General features: G+C 42.5%; 2 protein-coding genes across 2 annotated transcripts in view; one reads left to right on the top strand and one right to left on the bottom strand.

The window, feature by feature from the left end:
• Positions 1-1,046: 1,046 nt before the first annotated feature.
• On the bottom strand, positions 1,047-13,701 carry idh1 (isocitrate dehydrogenase (NADP(+)) 1). Its single transcript, XM_031300931.2, has 9 exons — positions 13,525-13,701; positions 10,331-10,460; positions 8,379-8,670; positions 7,477-7,579; positions 6,709-6,886; positions 4,810-4,961; positions 4,493-4,633; positions 2,694-2,856; positions 1,047-1,674 (listed from the first exon to the last, which is right to left on the bottom strand). Exons 2-9 carry the CDS (start codon positions 10,450-10,452, stop codon positions 1,581-1,583), a joined length of 1,245 nt encoding a protein of 414 aa, XP_031156791.1. The 5' UTR covers positions 10,453-10,460; positions 13,525-13,701; the 3' UTR covers positions 1,047-1,580.
• Positions 13,702-17,188: 3,487 nt separating this feature from the next.
• The window catches only part of kcnh3 (potassium voltage-gated channel, subfamily H (eag-related), member 3), a 183,477-nt gene continuing 179,096 nt past the window's right edge, over positions 17,189-21,569 (top strand). The window contains exon 1 of the mRNA XM_031300665.2: positions 17,189-17,736. Within this exon, the coding sequence (XP_031156525.2) occupies positions 17,661-17,736 (76 nt within the window). The 5' untranslated portion in view covers positions 17,189-17,660. The remainder of the gene's footprint in view (positions 17,737-21,569) is intronic.

Raw genomic sequence — 21,569 nt, 5'->3', positions numbered from 1 at the left:
CACCGTAAATTGGTGCATTAAAGTGGATCAGAATGAAGGAAATGAAGTCTTTGACACCCAGACGCCCCACTTGAATATGTCCATTCTGGTCCATATATTATTATTATTATTATAGTACAGTATACCCGCTAAAATACATTAGACTACACCACTGCACGGAGCAATTGCAACATTTCAACCTTTTTGAACTGAATTCCACTTTGTGTCACCTTGTTTTCAAATCAATTTACCTTTTTTAACCCTCCTGTTGTCCTCGGGTCAAATTTGACCCATTTTTAAAAAGTTTCCATATCAGAAATTTGGGTTTCTTTCTACCAAATTGTCAAAGAAACTAACGTGGATGGTTCCATACAACCATAACTCTTCACATGTAAAATAAATGATCAGTTCACTACTTTTATTTTTTTTTTATTAATTTAGGTGTTTAATTTTATAGCATTTCAAACAAGAACGTTGAAAACAAGTGACAAAAATATTGGAAAAAGCTTCAAAAACGCGGGAAAAAAAATCGACAAAAAAATCGCAGAAAAAAAAAATCAACAAAAACGTTGGAAAAAGGTGACAAAAAACCTGGGAAAAAAATCGACAACATTTTTTTTTTAAAAATCGTTGAAAAAAAATCAACAAAATATTTTCTTTTCACAACACGGCATAGAACAAAATTTATTAATTGAATACACACACACACAAACATTTCTTCAAAAAAATCATTTATTATGAGTTATCATAATTCTGATTTAACAGGTAGGATATTGATTAAAAACCAACATGGACAATGAGATTTTATGGCAGCACACACACAGGACAGACACACAAAAAAAAAACCTCTTACACAACTGACTGGTAAAGTAAATAAGAACAAAATCTAAATGCGATGTATTTTACTAGTTTATAAGTTGTGTGAGAAGAGCTTTAAATACTAGAAATGACGGTCATTTAAATTTGACATGATTGGTGCTGCATGATGGTAAAACGTCATAGGTATGCACAGACGCTCTACGACGAAGCTGAGAGGTTTCATTAATAAAAACATGAATGTGCTATTGTTGTGCCTCTAACACATAACTGTTGCCCGAGGTATTTCTTTTAAAACATTACAAGACAATGGGGAAAGCAAGTATCAACCGATGACTTTGACACAAAACAAATAAGGCAGTTGAGGGTCCAGAGGCCCCCCCAAGACAGATTCTGTCTCCCCCGTCTTTTGCACAGATCACTAACGAATACTGACAACACACACTCACTTCAGGGGACCGAGTGCAATTAGGGTAAACAAGGTCGCTGAGCCCAGTGGCAGTACCGGAGACAGTTAGTGTTTTGTTTTGTTTTTTATTCCCACGAGTATGGCTGTCTACTAGTGATGGATTAACAGGGATGACGGCCTCCACTCCCCTTCATCTGGACAAGACACCCTGCTTGATCCGAATGCCTTCGTTTCAGTGTGTAGATCTCCCGGAGTCCTGGGCAGAATACGCCCTGCCCCACAGTGTTAATTCTAGTAGCTGTAAAGTTGTCTCTGTGTGCGTGTGTTTAAACGTGTGTGTGACTGTGTTGAACGGCTGAGGCTGGGGGGGGTGAGATCACAGTTTGGGCTGGTTAGCGAGCTTAATCTTCAGGTTCTCTGCCAGCTTGTCCAGGAACTCAAAGGTGTTCAAGTAGTCGGCACGTGTCACACTGCAAACAGAGAAAAAACGAGGAGAAAGGATTGAGTATACTTTGACATTACTTTGGGAGGCACTCAGCGGTAGTTAGCTTGGGATGCTTAACTAATGTTAACCAAAAGTCAAACCGTATCATGTTACAAGGGAAGTGAAGACGGTTTGAATGTCATCTCTACTAAATTTATGATTGTCTCTGCTAATGTCAGAAGAAAAGCAGCACGTGTACCATTTCACACAACAAATGCCAAATTTAACTGACTGAAATTGAATATAGAGCTGCAAAGATTAATCGAGTAGTTGGCAACTATTAAATTAATCTCCAACTTTTTCTGAATAATCGATTAATTGTTTTGAGAAAAAACTCTGATTCCAGCTTCTTAAATGTGAATATTTGGTAGTTTCTGAACTCCTCTGTGACAGTAAAGGGAATGTTCTTGGGCTTTGGAAAAACACCGATTTACACATTTGACATTTTATAGACCAAACAACTAATCAAGAAAATAATCTGCGGTGAAAGTAATCGTAAGTTGCAGCCCTAATTGTATGATACATGCAGCTAGACTTGAGATGGTGGTACAATAGTGGGTAAGAAATCCTACACCGAACAATAAATTAAATTCCTATGCCGTAGACTACAGCTAGCCTGGGAAAACCCCTGACGAACTTCCGGCAAATTTGAGATTTGCTCTGCAAGTCAGTCTGGCCAAGAGCCCATTCAAGCCCATTTCCAATTTTTCCAAATCGAGGCACCAATCACAACCGTTGAGGCGGGCTTTACACGATGACGATAGCGCAGCGACGTTGAAGCGTCATCTCCTTCATCGCTCTGATTGGTTTTAGGTCTATCCAACCGCGCCCAGAGGCATTTGAGCGGCGTCCGTTGGTGACGCCCCCTTTGGAAATGGGCTGTGAATGAACCTTCCCCAGACCCGCTCTCAGTTACAACTGAGAAGGGTCTGGTGTCAACCAGGCTAATCTACAGCACCTGACGCAGAAACGTAAATTCAGTGTCAGATAACAAAGAAGACTAACTTTGCCAGGCCTTTGACACAGATAGCCAAATCCTTGGTCATGAAACCGGCCTCGATGGTCTCGATGCAAACCGCCTCCAGCGACTCCGAGAACACTCGCAGCGCTGCGTTGTTGTCCAGCTTCGCCCGGTGGAGCAGACCCTGCGACCATGCAAAGATGGAGGCTGCAGCACACAAACAGAGAGCGTAAAGACAGGATTTAGTTCATTAATCCATATACAGTTATTACACACAATGCATATATATATATATATATAAGAGCTGTCATCTTCCTCTATAATAACATTCAAATTTAATTTGTTATTTTTTTTAATATTCGAATAATATTAGAATATGTAATGCTCAAATGCAGCCTGTTATAAACATGTATTACACTACTCAGGCTTATGCATTGTCAATGCCACTGCGTCAATGCATGTGGTTGTTGTTACACGTTCTGTCCACTAGAGGGACTTCCAACATCAGCCTGGCCTTGAATGGGACCTACGTCATGGCGCACTGCATTTCTGCCACGCACACAGCGACAAACACAAATCAACAGAGAACTCTGTCATGAAACATTATCTAACAAGTGTATTAAAGCGGCTCTGTTGTAAAGGCTAACGTTGCTCGGTTAGCACAATGACATCATGTTAGAAAGCACAGCCAAAACGATTTGTCATAAACTAAGTAACAATAGTGTTAGCCACGATACTAACGGCATTAATAACTAAGCCAAACGGTGCTGCCACTACTATTTTAGTGATTTATAAGCAACCTGTTTCCAGCAGATTGTCACGTTACTGAGAATACAGCTGTAAGAAAGTAATATATGACGTTGAAGCTAACTCTGACAGCTGTAGGGCAGCTAACATTAACTTTAGCTATCTCCATGAAGCTCCCAGCTAAGCTCCTATTACTCGTGACGCAGTTAGGAAACCAGAACGAGCTAACTATTGATAACATAAGCACTTTGGCTTGGTGGATGTCGATTATAAAGTCATGTTAAAACTATTTCCCATCCTTCTTCTGATTTCCAGCCGCAGCCTGTCACTCCCCCCTGTACTAACGTTACTCGGTACGTAACGTTAGCTCACAATGCCTTGTGTTTCTCACTCTTGTAACTTATTGTTCATCAGACGTGGCACGAGAAGACTGAGATTAGCTAACGTTAGTCAACCTATTTATAAAAAGAAAAAAAAAAAGAAAAATCACATTTGAATAGTAATTTCAGAATTCAAATAGTATTGACAGGGTTCATAAGCATTTTAACCAATACTTTTCCATGACTTTTTCATGACTTTTCCATGCCTTTTTGGCAATTTTCCATGACTACGTATTCCTGAAAATGTCAGTCGACATTATACAATAAGAATAAAAATCTGTTAAAAGTTTACCCTCAGAGGTTTAACAATAAAATGAATGACAATGTATGTGGTTCATAGTGGGAGTCGTAATATCGCGCCCCGAATAGAACGGTGAGGTTAGGACGACGTGAAAATACATTTATTAATCACATATTATTATGCTGTGTTAAAAAAAAAATTACATGACTTTTCCAAAACTTTCTGGGTCTTTTTATGTTTCCAAAACCTTTCCAGGCCTGGAATTTGCATTTTTCAAATTCCATAACTTTTCCAGGTTTTTTCAAAACGTATGAACCCTGTATTGATTTTTTTACTATTGGAATTATATTTGACTTTCGGAATTCGTTCCAACAGCCCTAATATATATAAAGATTACATTGATGGAATCTTTGTTTTTTGGGGGGTTATGTTTGGTTGTAGCTAAATGCTTAAGTCTATGAATAATTTTTTTTACCTATGGGATTGGTGGAGGTCTCTTTTCCCTGCTGGTGTTGTCTGTAGTGGCGAGTCACTGTGCCGTGGGCGGCCTCAGACTCTACGGTGCGTCCATCAGGACAGATAAGCACACTGGTCATCATACCCAGGGAGCCGTAGCCTGAAAGAGTCACACAAAACCACATTACCTACAGAACATCTTTGAGCCTGAGATGGCAAAAATCAGCATTCTCCATTTTGTTTTATTATTACATGCAGTTGTGCATGGGTCATTATTTGGAAAGTTTCAACATAGTTCTTTACTCCTGATGAAAAAAACGTGTCGTTTCTACCAACCTTGTGCCACAGAGTCAGATTGTACGTCTCCATCGTAGTTCTTGCAGGCCCAAATGAAGCCTCCCTCAGATTTCATGGCCTGGGCCACCATGTCATCTATCAGGCGGTGCTCATACCAGATGCCTTTGGCCTCAAACTGAGCACGATATTCTCTGGACACACACAAAGGTGGACACGCCTCTAAGTTGTGATCTACATCTGGTATTAAAGTGTGTACTTGTGAATAGGATTGGGTACCGAGACTCGGTGCTAATACGGCACCGGTGCCAAAACGACCGGTATCTACCGGACCGAATAGCAACGCAGATTTCAATACCTCATTTCGGTGCCACTTAAATGCCTGCGCCGCTCTCTGATGCTCCGAAACGGATGTTGCGGAAGCCTCGCTGCTTGGGATGCTAGTTAACACTACACTTTCAACGTTAGCCTACCATTAGCTAGCAGCTGGAGTAAACACGGTTAAAATGCTGACAGCTAAACGGTGTAAAGTGTGACTGTATTTCGCTGTAGAGGATTCCAACACCGGGACGTCCAACAGTCTGCAGCTGCCATTGTCGGAAAACTAACACAGACGGTGCATTCACTTGAAACTGCAGGGTTTCCCGCAGCACTTTGCAGCTCGGGCAGCCGCCTAAGCTGGGGAACCCTACCGCCTTAACTAGGTCGTCAAAAAAGAAAAAAAAAAATCCGCTGCACAAAAGGTCGTCAAGTGCATCTCGGACAATAGCGCGGACGCTCTAAACACTGCGAGCGGGCACGCGCGCCACACGGCCGAAATGAGAGAAAGAAAAAGAGACGTGGTCCGTCGCTGCCTGGAGGATAACTAGCCAGTTGATATCGCGCGTGTCTGTGAGAACAATCGCCATTTCACTGTCACGTGTGCGTCGGAGTTTGTCAACAAATGTGCGGCAGCCGGGGCATGCCCGGGCAGAGACGGGGTGAGTGGACTTACCGGAGCGTTGGCATACAGTGGGCAGAGAACATTTATATATGTTTCTCTGTCCTGTTCTTCACATCAGAGGCTTTCTTCTCGTTTCAACGAAGTGAATACATGACGAAGTGACTGGAACTATCCATCACCTCTCGCGCGTGGATTCTCAACGTCCCGGCTGTTGCCCGGTCTTTGAGACACAGCTGTTGTCCGTTTTTTTTTAATCACTACACACGGTTCACAACACACGGTTAGTTAGCGTAGTTACACACAGTGAAATGACGTGTCCTGTTTTTATTTCACGCATACTATCTGCTGGAGTGTGTGAAGCTATGGGCTGAGCTCTGTTATCTCACAGCTGTTTGTTTTGGAGAAGAGTTGTCGGGCAAAGTGGAAGAGTGCGTGTCATGGAGGATAATGGGAGCAATGCCAATAAAACTGTTATAGCACTTTTTTTGAAAATAGTTTAATGAGCTTAAAATTGCACATTGCAACTGTTATTTTGAAAAGCTGGTTATTTATTTATTATTATTTAAATTTAATATTTGGTGTAGTATGTAGTACAGAGTCTGCACTACAGAGATGTAGGCCTATTAATTATATATTTAAATTTGATATTTAGTGTAGTGTGTACTAACACTGATGTACCCCCCATGACACATGAACCCTAACCATAACCATAACCATAACCCTAACTTGTCATGACAAAAACCGAATGACACTTACTAAAAGAAGTGTTATGTCATAAACGTTTATGACTTGTTTATAATGGTTATGACACGTTCATTACAGTGTCATGTCACTCTTATCTAGATACCTAAACGTAAAGTGTAACCTTTTTTTTTTTTTTTATTAAAAGTATCGTTCAGGCACCGGCACTGTTTTAAAAGTATCGTTTTACAACCCAACCCTACTTGTGAAAGAGCGAGAGACGGAGTGTGCGTGTGAGAGATCTTTAAAGTCCTTACTTCTCGTAGATCTCCTGGAAGATGTCTTTGAAGCGACCGTCGTACTTCTTCAGGATGGTGTTCTTGGTGCTGAGGTAAAGAGCGCAGCCTTTGGTCAAAGCCATCTGGAAGGAGCTGTGGGCAAAGTCCCTGATGGACTTATCTGTATTGTACATCCCCATGGCAACACCACCTGTGCCTGGACAGACACAAATATATACATAAAGTATAGTACACTCACACACGCTGTGCCAACCTTGTATTTGTGTGGGCGTGATCATTATTTCAGTATGACTAAATAAACTTAGACTAACGCTGAGAAACACTTTGGAAAGAAATCCCTGTCGCTAGTCGTCATTACTCAACTTTTTCTAATCTAGCACAGTTAGCTCCGTGTTTGGTTTTGAGTGATACAACAGGTGAACAGTAACAGAATTGAAACAAACAGATAAGCCATATCTTATATTTTCAATGTGAACACAATGGAAAATGTGGTGGTAAAAGTTTTTTCTCTGCTGCTAGTCCAGCTTAGTTATATTGACCGACACTCTATTACACATCCACATTATGATATTTGAAATCTTTGCTCTAGGATACGTTTAATTTTAGACTGATGTGTATCTGATCTGCACACCCGAAATGCGTGCATCTGCGATACCAAAAGTACACTGTCATGATTGTTGGGTATCTTGCCTGACCCACTTTCCCCACTCGCTTTAATTATCAGATATTTCACATGTAGTGAGGTGCTGGTAGCGTGATCGCGTGTCGGGCTGGCTGTATTCTTACCCTCAAACTCATGGATGACATATTTAACTGGCTCTCCATTTGTAGGTGTGTAGGTCATCTCCACTTTCCCAGGCCCAGGCACCACAAAGTCTGTGGCTTTGTACTGTGGGAGGCACATTAAGAAAGGGGAAAAACAAGAAGGTTAATACTACTGCAACATTGCTGTTTGACCCCAATTAACTACATGGCCATTAGTTTTTTTTTTTTTTTTTTTAAACAGTTTTTAAAAGGCATGAACACTGTCCTATAAAATTGTGTGAGATCAAAGTTCAAATTGCAATGACCAAGACCGTCGTAATACCTCGGCAGGACTAGGCAGCAGAGTGTGTACTATGTATACCTCTGACATCCATGGGATATTATGTAATTAGCAGCCGTCTGACACTTCACCTGCATTTCTACACTGAGGGAAGAACTGCTGACTTTGGCACAGCGCCATGAGCCAACTTAGGAGTTAGTTCTGTGACATTGCTGCAACTTGTCCAGGCTGCAGAGGTAGTACATTAGGGTCCAAAGGACAGCTGATGAAGTATAATTATTGCCCAAGTCTCTCTAACTGTTACTCACTGAGCTCGTACATGAGTTGACAGTAGTCCGCTTGTCACAGAGGGAAATTATGCTTTAGTAACAGTAGTGGTTTTGTCAGATGAAAAGGGAGTTGGAATAAGTTTCTCTGCACAAAGATAACGACAATGAAATGATTGCTACACAGTTACAGTTGCTCCTTTTTAGCTGTAGTCCTGCAGGCTGACACAACAAGCTGACACTTTGAAGAGTATTTGAACTTTGAAGAGTATTTAAACTCTAAGCCATGCTTGGAAGTTTGATCTCACGCCAACGTACCGTACATTTACCATAGTTTTCCTAGTATGCAGAAACAAGTGAGTGGGAATACTCCGTACCTGATCTCCGTGGGCGTGTCTGCCAATGATGATGGGCTTGATCCAGCCAGGCACCAGGCGGGGGATGTTCTTGCAGATGATGGCCTCCCTGAACACCGTGCCTCCCAGGATGTTACGGATGGTGCCGTTAGGCGAACGCCACATCTGCTTAAGCTTGAACTCCTCCACGCGATTCTCATCTGGCGTGATGGTGGCGCACTTGATGCCCACGTTGTAACGCCGGACTGCCTCTGCCGCCTCAACCGTCACCCGGTCGTCTGTTGCATCTCGGTTCTCCATACCGAGGTCATAGCTTTGCAGGAAGAGACAAAGAGAATAGACTTTATATTAAAAAGTACCGGAGATAAAGCATCCATAATGTCCTGGAAATGTGTTGACTATACCTGTGTCATTACAATCCCTAAATTACAAATAACAAAGGCTAAACAAAGATTCCTGATTTAGATCTGGAAATCTGATCAAAAGGGTGAATTTAACAAGCCTAAGAATATGGCAAATGTTAATAGCAGCGCCTATTAGTTGACACTTTTTTGATATTAAATGCTACAGACATATTTCAGTCAGTAGGTATGCAGAGATGTAGTAAGAAGAAATGGACCAGACATGGAGACCATTTATAATCTCAACAGCAGAGGCATGGGACACCATAAACAACAGCACTCTGTTTAAAGAAGGACAGAGATTATGAACGCCTCAGTTGCACATAAGCCACGGTTGTGCACAAAGCACTAAAAGTGAATGTTTGAATGTTAAGTTGGCTAGAATCCAGTCTGTGAATGTTACAGCACGATGACTGTGATGTGAAACATAATCATTGTATCAAAAAGGACATGAACAACATTAATGAGTAGTTAAAGAGTATGAGCTCGCTTCCTGCTTGAGGAATAACTCAAATTGCTTCTACGGGCTTTATTCACGCCACATCTTGGCTAATTATATTTCTTGCAAGAGCTGACACAGTGTTGGCATCAAAAATACCCATTAACCTCCTACCTCACTTCCTTCAAAAGTACTGTGCTCACTCTGTTCTTCTTACCATGCCTGTTACTCGCCTAAATGAGAAGGAGATCTGCAAAAACCAGGCAGCGACACAGAGACAAAGGAAACAAGGAATCAATTGTGCAATGACGACTGGCCCTCTGCCAAGAGAACTGGAAAGGTTGCTCCACTTGTTCCGGAGGAACCTCAAACTATTGAGAGGACGATGTGTACTTCATCTAAAAACTAGACTAAGCTAAATGTGCTTATCATTCCAATCGAGCATTAGCCCATGGGCTTCCTTGTTAACCCAAGCATCCATGACCTTTTACCCACTTTCTTCGTACTCTACCCCTGAACGCCATACCAAGCCACAACAATAGGACGCTCAACAAGTGACGACTAACTGGATACATACCACTGAGGAAAGAGCGAGAAGCTTTTAAACAAACGGCTTCAGGTTTAACAAGAATGTTGTCCCGGTTATGCGTTTGATTGTAATGTGTGTCTGTTTAACCTGTAACCAGGGTTCAAAATTAGCACCGTCTACCAGCCAGATGCTGGTTAAATATGTTAAGTGGCTGGTAGATTTGTTTCATTCACCAGCCAAAAAAAAGAACAATGGTAATCTATTGAGTGGCTAGTAAAATTGGCTAGTCTGAACATATATCAGACTAGCCATTTGGCTGTCTGACAAATGTTCATTTTGAACCCTGCCTGTAACACTTGTTCAAACAAGTTGATGCATTCCTCAGACACACCCGAAAAACCTAAACAAGCCTTACATCTGAAAACTAGCATTTACCCTCTTTATGTCTGCAATAGCAATCTATTTACCTTCAGTGTATTGAAGGGGTAACGTTAGATATATCCTGAAGATGTCTTCACGCCAATGGGTTGTAGTTTGTTTTTCGAGTGGCCTGATCTAGTCCTACTTATTGAGAAATTGCTATTCCAACATCACCGCACTGTACCTGTGTAGGTCGAGCTCCAGGTAAGGAAAGATAAGTTTCTCCTTAATGAGCTCCCAGATGACTCGGGTCATCTCATCTCCCTGCATCTCCACCACAGAGCCTGCCTTGATCTTCTGAGACATCTTTAAGCCTGTTGGTGGACACGGGGGGACAAAAACACAGACATTTAAGAGAATGGTACAGAAATAAAGCAAAGAAGAGAACATGTCAGAGATTGGGGCAGTGATAGTGGTATTTCATTTAGCTAAAACAACATAAATGTGCTGTTATTAAAGGGCAAATCCGGCGCAAAAATGAACCTAGGGGTTAATAACATGTGTACCGAGTCGACCGTTCTCTGGGATATGTTTTCATTATAATCGAATGTGTCCAGTTTTGGCGCAAACCGCTAATTAGCTTATAAGGCTAGTCGTCGGGACGCTGGTAAAGTAAAAAGAAATTGCTATTTCTATACCACTAACAAGGCTCAAAATAGCACCACACTTCAACAGTAGCATAATGAGGGTCCCTACATGAGAACTTTGTAAGTGTACAGACAGTTTATTAAAAAGATAGTTTATAAAGACAGTAGCGTTCACGTATACAGGCGGGCGCCGAACGCCGTGCAACCAGTAACCAGTAACATACTGTAGCTCAAGCACGGCGTTCGTCATTCGACTGGTTGTGACTGTTTTCCCAATATGGCGCCCGCCTGTATATGTGAACGGTACAGTCTTTCTAAACTATCTTTTTAATAAACTGTCTGTACACTTACAAAGTTCTCATGTAGGGACCCTCATTATGCTACTGTTGAAGTGTGGTGCTATTTTGAGCCTTGTTAGTGGTGTAGAAATAGCAATTTCTTTTTACTTTACCCTCTTCCCCGACGACTAGCGTTATAAGCTAATTAGCGGTTTGGGCTAAAACCGCTCACATTCGATTAGCATGAAAACATATCCCAGAGAACGGTCGACTCGGTACATGTGTTATTAACCCCTAGGTTCATTTTGCGCCGGATTTGTCCTTTAAGATGTGTTGTTTCTTTTACTCTTGGAATGCCAAAATAAAAATGTTTGAAGATACATACTGGCACCGTTTTTACTCTTTTTGATATAGTAAATTGTTAACCTATTAAACAAAAACTAAGTAACAGATTCCTCAATCATTTTATAAAATGTCTGTAGTTGTAGTCCTTCTCTCAATTAGGCATTCAAATGTGTGTCTGTAATACCACACTTGAGAAAGGTCCTTTCTACACAACACTGCAGACTGCTTAATGAATAAACTCATTCAGCACACAAACTAGCAGTAGCCGGAGCGGTGACTCAGCATTTATTTGCTCCATAATCCTCTTAAATCTGTGTGCCATACAACAAAGGCTTGCAGCATATGGTTAACAAACTAACTTAATTGAGGTTCCACTGTGTTTTCAGCTTTTTATAACTGACTCAAAATGTTTATCCTTCTATAAAAGATAAATGACATGGCTGTTGAGTTCAAAAGTTTCACAACTTGCAGATTTATGTCCTTTTTTTGGAAGGGGAGGGTGGGGGGTTAACATTACATAAGTAGACAGGCTGATCATGGCATGATGGGGAGGAGACTGATGACATAGCCATTAGCAGGCAGTCTGTCAGGAGGCCAGATAAGGAATGCAAACCGTTGAAGTATTTCACTGCTGGAAAGAGGGTCTTTTCATAAAACTGGGCCGTCTATGCAGTAGAATGGCGCAAACATTTTATTAAATTGGTGCTACATGGCCAGAGAAAACACAGGAAAAAGGCACTGTAATATTCCCTTTCGCTCAAAAGATAGAAAACCTAAAACTACCAAAATGCACCATGCCACACCAGACCAATAGACGCTCCGGCTGGTGGGCGAGGTAATGTGAGCACGTCACAGAATCAATATGGCGGCTGGCTGGTAACAAACAATCTCGTTTCACAGTTAAGTGGTAAGCTAAAATATGTTCCTGAAAACATTTTAGGGGAGAAATAGGCAATACACTAACAGACTCAAACTGGTTTATATTTGATCAGCTTCCGTTTTCGCAATACAGGAAACAGCACGGCACACACTTCCTGTTTACAAACTGTCGAATTTCAGCCGGACAGCATACTACAATTCGGTTTAAGTTTGAGAGAGAGGGGGACGGCTCTCTCTCTTGATTCGCTTCTTTACTCTGTCTGTCTGTATGCGGAGGTATAATCTGTAGTTTGAGCAACAGCCATAGGGCCAGCAGTAGGGCTGCACCATATGAGGAAAATATCTTAATTGCGATTATTATTTATTTTGACTGATATTGCAATAAGATAATACTTTATTGTCTGTTACACAAGGGTTACAGAAATGTTTCTTTGCAATTGCGATATGACTGACGATATTGGAGGGAATGATCAATTTTGTATCATTATTCTCATTTTGATTGAAGAATATTAAAATAAAAAAAAAATGTAAATGATTATAGTGTCATTTTTGCAAGGATCTGTACCAAAGAAATATTTTCTCTTTAGTCTGTAGGATTTGTAGGCCGGGACGTCTCTGCAGCACCACAATACTTAATTCAGAATGGTTTGACACATATTTTACCCCCTTGCAATATGGATATTGCACTAGTCCATATTGCGATTTTGATAAAAAAAAAAACAAAACAAAAAAACAGCTAACCTCCAAATGACGCGTTTTGCGTCATTTGGAGTTTTTCTCCCTTCTGGTCTGTGAGAAGGGAGATCTAGTTAGGTGGAGGTAAGTTTACCATAATTAATTTACACATACTACTACCAACATTATTATGACACAAAGTTGGTTTAATATCGGCAAAAATATCCCTTTAACATGGCGTATAACGTAGGTTACAGTTTTGATAAATATGCCCAAAAAAAAGACAGGAAAAACAGGAGGACAGAAAGGAGTTTGTCATGACTGGGCCTTACTGAGTCGGGTTGTCATAGAAACGACTTAATTTCAACAGAGAACCCCCACACGACATTAGGTTGAATACAGTCACAATACAATACAGTAAATGGGTTGAACACTATTTACTCGAACACGAAAAATAAGTCCTCTTAACGATAGCTTAAAGGGTTTTCAGCCTGGCTGTGGTTAACCAGCGTTATCGGGACAATACATTCGAGCACATCACTTCCCTGTGACGTTACGTCGCCATTACTTTGTTCTGCAGTAAGCACCATTTATTAATATGTTACAAACGTTACCTTGTTTAGTTTAAAGGTCCACAACAGAGTCAGCGACGAGATGTGGAGACGGAATGACGTCCGTACTACAGGCTGACTGAGCTCCAAGCGGTTCAGGCTGACGGAGGAGCCTCCTCCTCCTCCTCCTCCTCCGAGCGGCAGGTTCAACGTCTCGACCTCACTGACAGCTCACTCACTGTCCAATCAGAGAAGAGAGGAAAAGCTAACCGCCAATCAGATAAGCCCACACGATAATGGGGGCGTGATTTGTCTGGGCGAGGTTTGCAAACGTGGCACCCTGATTGGTCCGAGATATGCTCTGCTCTTCCTCATCATATCTTCTGAGTTAAACATAATGTTATGTAATCCCTTTACCACTCTTATATATACGACACTTTATTTAATGATGTATTTAATTTATTTTTTTATTTATATAATACTGTAAAATATATATTATATTGTCTAAAATATGTCTAATTAAGATAAAAAAAAAAAGATAAAACAAGTTTGGATTAGATAAAGTTAACATAGAACTTCATCAGAATCCGAATTAGTTTTATTTACTTCCATCAATTCTCATTAGGCTACTTTGGTGAATGTTTTGTCTGCTTTTAGTGATTTTTGAGTAGCTAGAGTGTAGCCTACCTACTGATTAAAGACCTCTCTAAGGGAATGGCCAAATCAACCTGTTGGGGGCCCCAGGGCAAAGATTTGCTGGTAGACACCCTACCCCCCACCAGTATGGAGTCTTTTGGTCATTAGATTTTCCTTTCATAAATGGGTATTCAAAAAAAACCGAGTGGTTGTTTGATTTTCGTTTCAAAATACAAAATTTAGGATTGAAATACAAGCCATTTTTTCCTTTTGATGGTCAATAGGGGATGAACGAAATTTAAAATTTGCTTTGTTTTTCATTTTCTAGTTCACATAACAAAAAATAAAATCACTAGAAAACAGAAACGAAAAAAGGCCTGTTTTATTCATAATCTGAGACCGGATGTTGTCGTTTCCAAGGCAACAGCAGCGCCGATGTAGTTTACCAGAGGTTGGTAATACGGACGTTTTGTCAATTTTCAAAATGGCTGGTGGGATTATGACAGTCGACGGCCACCAACAAACTCAAGTGAAGCACACTGATCCAGCAGCCATACTTGTCAGCAGCAGTAATGGAGGAAGTAGTAAGATATAAGGGGTTCATTTTAATAATTATCCTGGTTCCCAGCAAAATTCAGGCAGCCATGTCAGGCCATAGAGGAGGCCTACAGAAAAGGGGGCAGGATTCTGTACAACCTAGGCTAGAAACACATTACTGGCTCCATTCCAACCTGGTTTTAAAATTTAAAAAAAATTGGATCTAAGTGATTAGATCCCAAGTGGATAGGAACGTATGTTCCCACCTGGCATTAGAATTTGTCTCCAAATGCATCCTGAGCAGGGGCGTAGCACAAAATTCTGGGCCCTGTAGAAAGGCATTTTCAATGGGTCCCTGCCTGCATCCACAGCTATTCATTCTAGCATCTTTTTGGGCCCTCCTCACATGAGGGCCCAGGGTACTCAGTCCCCTTTTCCCCCCAGTCTGACCCCCCTGGTCCTGAGTGACCAATTGTGATCCGATCTCACTTCCCCGCTCTATGCAAATACACACATACATCATATAAATACAAATGGAATGGTCAACGTTGTCATATGGACATTTAGAGCTCCCAGTTTGGGTTTGGGAGGGAGACCCCATTTCCACATTTAAGAGTAAACTTAAAACTCCTCTTTGATAAAGCTTATAGTTAGGGAGTGAGGAGTTGCAGCGTTCGCCTAGACCGGCGGGGGAGGGTGTATAACTGAAGACACGGCACCCCTCCTCTTCTCTGCTTCTCTTCATAGTCGTCCGATTCATCTACCAACCGTTGTAGGGCTGGCTCAGGTTTGCCTTGGACCAGCTCATAGTTATGCTGCTATAGGTCTAGATTGCCGGGGGACTTCCTTTGACACATTTATCTCCTTTCTCTTTCCATCTGCGTGCAACTTATCTTTTTTTTATCTATTTCCCGGAGTCCTTATGTTTTCTTGCATCGTAGTTTTCCTTGGATTGGGGTGGCACCTAAATCATGGTTGCAGCCAGTGTTGGAAGTAACACGTTACAAAAGTCCGACCATTTGCTCCACGTCATCCTCCTTCTCTCTTTCCAGTGGTGTAGTCTACGTGATACGCAGGTATACGCAGTATACCCACTAAGAAAGCTCCAGGATGTAAAAATGCCAAATGACACGCAACAACATACTTTCCATTATATTTTTTATATATTCTGAATTGTCATCTGTGTTTTTCTTCTTCACATAGAGGTATTTCCACCATAAATTGGTGCATAAAAGTTTATCCGAATACAGGAAATTAAGTCGTTGATGCTCAAAACATCCCTGGTGGAGGACACCCAGACCCCCCACTATGATACCCCCCCCCCCTCCAAAAGGCAGATTCTGGCCATATAGTATACCCACTACAATACATTAGACTACACCACTGTCTATCACAATCACTATCACTTCGAAGCGGGTGACTTTTTTTTAACACAGTCCTGATTAAAAAACAAAATGTATTTGTTTTTAATGTGGTGGCGTGACGAGCTAAAACTTGTACTTTAAGATACTATTCATATCACTAGTTTAGTCTATTGTATTGTAGTGGGTATACTGTATATAAATATATTGGCCTATATATATGGGCCAGAATCTGCCTTTTGGGGGTGGGGGATATCATAGTGGGGGGTCTGGGTGTCCTCCCCCAACGTGTCATTGCGCATTTTTAAGAGTGTATATGGAAATCCTGGAGCTTTCTTAGTGGGTATACTGCGTGTGCCTGCGTATCACGTAGACTACACCACTTCATACCACTGATTTATATATAACGTTTCAGGTTATAATGGCTCATATTTCTTCTCCATATGGAATTGGAGACACGGTGCGTTTAAATTGCGATGCGTAACCAGAAGAGGGCAGAATGCCACTGTGCAATGAGAACTGCACAAGGCCATGTGGTCCTGAGGAGAGGAGAGGAGAGGAGAGGAGAGGAGAGGAGAGGCGAGGAGAGGAGAGGAGAGGAGAGGAGCGGAGCGGAGCGGCTTCCTATATGTAATGGTCCTCTTAGAAAATCTCAATTACATATTCGTATATAGGCCTGGTCAATTCCATATTCATTTTTAACTTCGGGCACTGAATGCACACTGTAACCCATGACCACCTGCACCCTGGACATCACCTGCTCAGCCTGCTTCCCTTTGGGCATTAAAAACCACAACCAACGGATTGAATGGGCCATACATCATGTGCAACCTTTTTCCTGTCCCGTCCCATCTTTAATGCACCTTCAGTTGTGGCACTCACAATTTCGTTGTATGGGTCTCTCTGCAATGGCAATACAAGGTTTACGCAGTAAAGTTTCTGTTTTTTTCAATAGTCTTGCTTCGCGCAAACAGCAGATGACGACTCTTTGGATCCGTAGCCTACACAACGTGAATTGGGTCTACTTTTCTTTTGGGGCGCATCAGGGGAAAGGCCACATCTCTTCGTCTCCACGTGCACTTGGAAACAGCACCACAGGCAGGGCGTCATGTGACTCTGCATCTGCTCTCAGTTGTGGCAACGAGAGAGAGAGAGAGAGAGAGAGAGAGAGAGAGAGAGAGAGAGAGAGAGAGAGAAGGAGAGAGAGAGAGTTGAGGAGGAGCTTGCAGCGATAAGATTCACTCCACGCGCTGTCGGCATCAAAACTTGCAGTATCTCCATCCGTCCTCATCTCTCTCCAGCGCACTTGTTTTTTTTTGCGAACACACACACACACACACACACACACACACACACACACACACACACACACACACACACACACACACACACACACACACTGGCGTTTTAACATTTGTTTCCCCCCGTTGGAAGGTGCACAGGTGCATCCCACAGCCATTGCTCGCTCTCTGCTTAGTTGATTATGGTCACAACCCCCGCGGTGCCAAGGTGGAGTCACCGCGCGTATCTCGGATCGGTGCGCTTCTCCAGGGGCTGGGATGCGCACCGGGCACATCTCGCTTCCTGCCGAGTTTCGGGTCTTCGCAGGAGTCAAGCGCTGCCCCGGGGCGCCGAGGAAGGAGGACCCAGTCGACCCGGAGCAGGATGCCGGTGATGAGAGGGCTGCTCGCCCCACAAAACACCTTCCTGGACACCATCGCGACCCGCTTTGATGGCACCCGTGAGTACCAAACGAGAGCTTTATGATCCCTTTTTTTTTGGTTTTCTCAAAACATGCACGAGAGGAAAAAACTCAACTGCATGCTATGCCACATGCATACTAAACCTAGTATATATAGCCTGCATTTAGGAGTGCAACAGGATTTTTCTCTCTAAGATGCAACTTTAAAAGTTTTTAAAAGAGTTTCACTCTGCCTAATAAATCAAAGCACTAGTTTAAAGTGGCATCCTCTGTAAGAAGGTCACATTTTCTTACAAGATAATGTGCACCTGTCTGCACAAGCAGTAATCATAAACAGTATTCTGATCTTCTGTTTAGTCCAGTGATGGCAGTGTTGATGACTACCAACATGTTTCCTAATGGTGCATGCAATGGAAGGTGTTAAGAGATTTTGCCAGCTGATTTGGCTCACTCTTGTAGTTTTATGACCGAGACTGTCTTCAGTGCCTTTGTGCACCACTGTGGCCATAGTGTCCATACAGAGGCTTCACTCTGTGTGTCTCTTTCAGTCGACCAGTCTCACCAGAAAGGTTGCAGTTTCAAACTCAAATTTTTTGTACCCAACTCCCCACATGTGTCTGTTTCATCCTGATCTCTATCATAACACTGTCTCCTATCAATAGCAGTTGAAATGATGCTGTAGAAAGAGAGGTAGGATATACAGACCCTTTTTTTTTCTTCTTGTTTTTCTTTGGTGAAGGTGTCTTGTGAACAGATGCGATGAGCAGCCCGTGTGGTTGGGCCCATGCTGGGTGGGTGGGCGGGTGAGAGATGCTTATATCGCGTTTGGGCCGTTTGTCTCTCCTTCTGCGTTGATTATTCAGGGCGACGGCTTGTGTGAGTCTGCGAGCGGGGGCGAGCCAGTGTCTCCCCAAAACCAGTTATGTGCGACAGCATGATAGAAAAGACCATTCGTCCATGCAGCAGCAAGCAAGGCACTAAAAAGGCAGATTCCCCCGATCTCACTCGAGGGTTTTCCAAGTCCTCTGCTCTCCTAACTACACTCACTAAACACAGTGGCAATAGTGGCTCCTGCTTTGGACGACATGACATTAAAATGCTGTGACGGTGAAAGTTCTTAGTGAATTGTTAGGGTTGTCTCTTAAGGATCTGCTGTGGGGACGAGAGGAACAAATAGCTCCTCTGTTCTGTATTGTCTTTTTATCTTTACACTCATCTAGAGCTGCAAAGATGAATCGATTAGTCGTCTAATTCTCTGATTCCAGCTTCTTAAATGAGAATATTTTCTGTTTGTTTTTTTCACTCCTCTGTGACAGTAAACTGAATATCTTTGAGTTGTGGACAAAACAAGACATCTGAATACGTCATCTGGGGCTTTTGGGATCACTGTTCGACATTTTTCACCATTTTCGGGCATTTTTATAAAACAAACAAGGGCTGCACGATATGAGGAAAATATCTAATTACGATTATTTTGACTGGTATTGCGATTGCGATATGATTGATTATTGTGTTATTATGATGTTTTCTTTAGTCTGTAGGACAAGATTTGTAGGCCTGGACGTCTATGTAGCAGCAAAATACTTAATTCAAAAGGGGTTGATGCATATTTTGGCATTAAAAGTCCAGTGTGTAACGTGTTTAGTTGTTCATTATCACACCATCAATTCCAAGTATTCCTATTTGCTTGACATTTTACATTTGCATTCGCATGACCTGGGGTAGACGCTCCATATTCATGCTCCATCTTGAAATACGTTAGCCGGTAAGGGACATACAGGACATACTGCTCCGCCTTTTCGCGTTTTCGCTGTCACGCGATAAACTTACAGGTGCTGCTAATGCTGCTAATGGGTATCATAGCTTCCCGGCCCCCGGCAAGTTTGAAGAAGGAAACATGGAGGACCACACGTATTCAAAATCCAAATTTCAAGAACAAGAGTCTTCTTCTTCTTCGCCCAGAAAAAGAAAAAGGATATTGAAAAGAGCAAGAGACCAGCTTTTTGAAGCGTGAAGGCTACCGTAGCTGTAATACGTACTTTGAACTGCGTGGCGCGAGAGAGCTGATTGCGATATATGATCTCAACGCTAGATGGGAGAAATTCCAAAACATTGGAACACCCCCCCGTGGGATTTGGATAATTCACTAGTCCATATTGCTTTTTCGATACAATTGCGTTTGACTGTGCAGCCCTACCAACAACCAATCGATTAATTGAGAAAATAATTGCTGGATTAATCGACAACAAAAATATTGGTTATTTGCAGCCATACACTCATCTCTCTGCTGTTATGTGCCATATGACTGAGTCTACCCATACTTCAGGTCTTAAACACTTAATATGAATGTAGTTTGCATTATTCGGAATAAACGCTTGCAGACGTGTACAGTGCGCATGCTTTCATCCCCCCCGCGCCCATGTTTCCCACACACTCCTTACATATGCTCAAACACAAATCAAACAGTAGAATGGAAATGCTCATGTTCTGTGGATTAACTCTCCCATCGTGTCTAGAAGTGGTCTAAGGCCGGCTTTTTTTTCGTGACTGGCTAAAACACAGGCCTTCCATTTGCAGAGGTGCGGATAATTACACATCTCCAGCAGTCATTGTAATTAACTCGCATGGATGTCAAGAATTCATCGTGGCCTTTCTGCTTGTCAGAGGAGTCGGAGGGGGTGGAAAGGAGAGGCTGTGGGGGTGGGGAGAGCGGGACAGAGTGTGTGTATGACGGGAGACTGTGTGGGAGGAGGGGGAATTTCGAATATGTCGAACTATAAATCCCTTACGGGTCTTAGCTGTGACCAGCTATGTGTTTTTGAATGGTGTGATATTTCTCATCAAATTGTGGTTGTGTGTGTGTATGAGTGAGATTACTTTAAAAAGCCAGTCGTCTCTGCCAGAACAGGTACACATTTGACGTTGAAGACTATTAGCTGCTTTGTGTAGCTGCTCCGTTGTTTTACAGTTCTCAGTCGACTGACTGTGGAACCTGAAACGTTGCTTTTCCAAGGTCCTTTGTTTTGTAGGTGTTTCCTCGTCAGCGCCTCCGAAACCCCGCAGAGAACATCAGACTGTGTTACCGCCAACAGTCCCTCTGGTCTACTCTTGGAGATGTCTCTGGCCCTTAAGTTCCAAGCTTACAGCAGAAAAGACATGATTTCAAACCATGCCACCATCAAGCAGGACTCGCACATATGCACTCACAGCTCACATCTTTGACTAATGACCACTGAGCTCTAACAACTTGCTGTGGCTTAGAGAGAAGACACACCAGCCCGATAATCGGGCGTCGGGCCGTCTGGCGAGGTCTGTGACTCGACTCTGTTCGGTGTGTCACGTGCCGTCGGCCGTCCGAGGAGCCGTCGGCATTCATTTGGGCCGACCCGACATGTTCAGTCGGGGACAGGGCAGTCGGGACTCACCCGGAAATGGGGAGCGGATGAGCCGCTCAAAATCTGACGAAAATCTTTTAAACTGACCTTTGTCAATCTGAAATGAAGACAAATTCAGCAACTGCACAGCCTATTTCTCACTTAAAATGTTTTCAGAAACACGTTTCGGTGAACTATTTTAGTACAATATGAGATCGTATTCTGAACGAGCTGCCATGACAGTCTGGCTGTGAATTTCCGGAGAAAAAAGAACCACGTGACGCGTTCGTCCAATCAGCTGCCGGTTTTCATTTTCTGGGAAATAATCAGACTGTTAATGGAAACAATACAGAGCAGCGCCGCCTGCTGCTATGGAGACGTATTACGTTTCGCGCACGCGCAGAGCGTACGCTCAAGTCGGCGTCGCCTCAGTGTGTTCTGAGGCATTTTTTGGACCTCGGGACCCGACTGATCAGTCTGACTGGCTTTTCTGCCGAC

Source organism: Sander lucioperca, chromosome 8 (assembly GCF_008315115.2).
Source record: "Sander lucioperca isolate FBNREF2018 chromosome 8, SLUC_FBN_1.2, whole genome shotgun sequence".
NCBI lineage: Eukaryota > Metazoa > Chordata > Actinopteri > Perciformes > Percidae > Sander > Sander lucioperca.
The sequence above is the reverse complement of the archived record's forward strand: the minus strand, read 5'-3'. Positions and strand labels throughout refer to the sequence as shown.

Bases quoted from the DNA above. Each gene is read 5' to 3' on its own strand.
- idh1 (XM_031300931.2), bottom strand. From the start codon at position 10,452: ATGTCTCAGAAGATCAAGGCAGGCTCTGTGGTGGAGATGCAGGGAGAT. The intron at 8,671-10,330 runs GTACAGTGCGGT...CTTCCTGCAAAG, and splicing joins CTGGAGCTCGACCTACACAG to CTATGACCTCGGTATGGAGA. The intron at 7,580-8,378 runs GTACGGAGTATT...TGCCTCCCACAG, and splicing joins GACACGCCCACGGAGATCAG to TACAAAGCCACAGACTTTGT.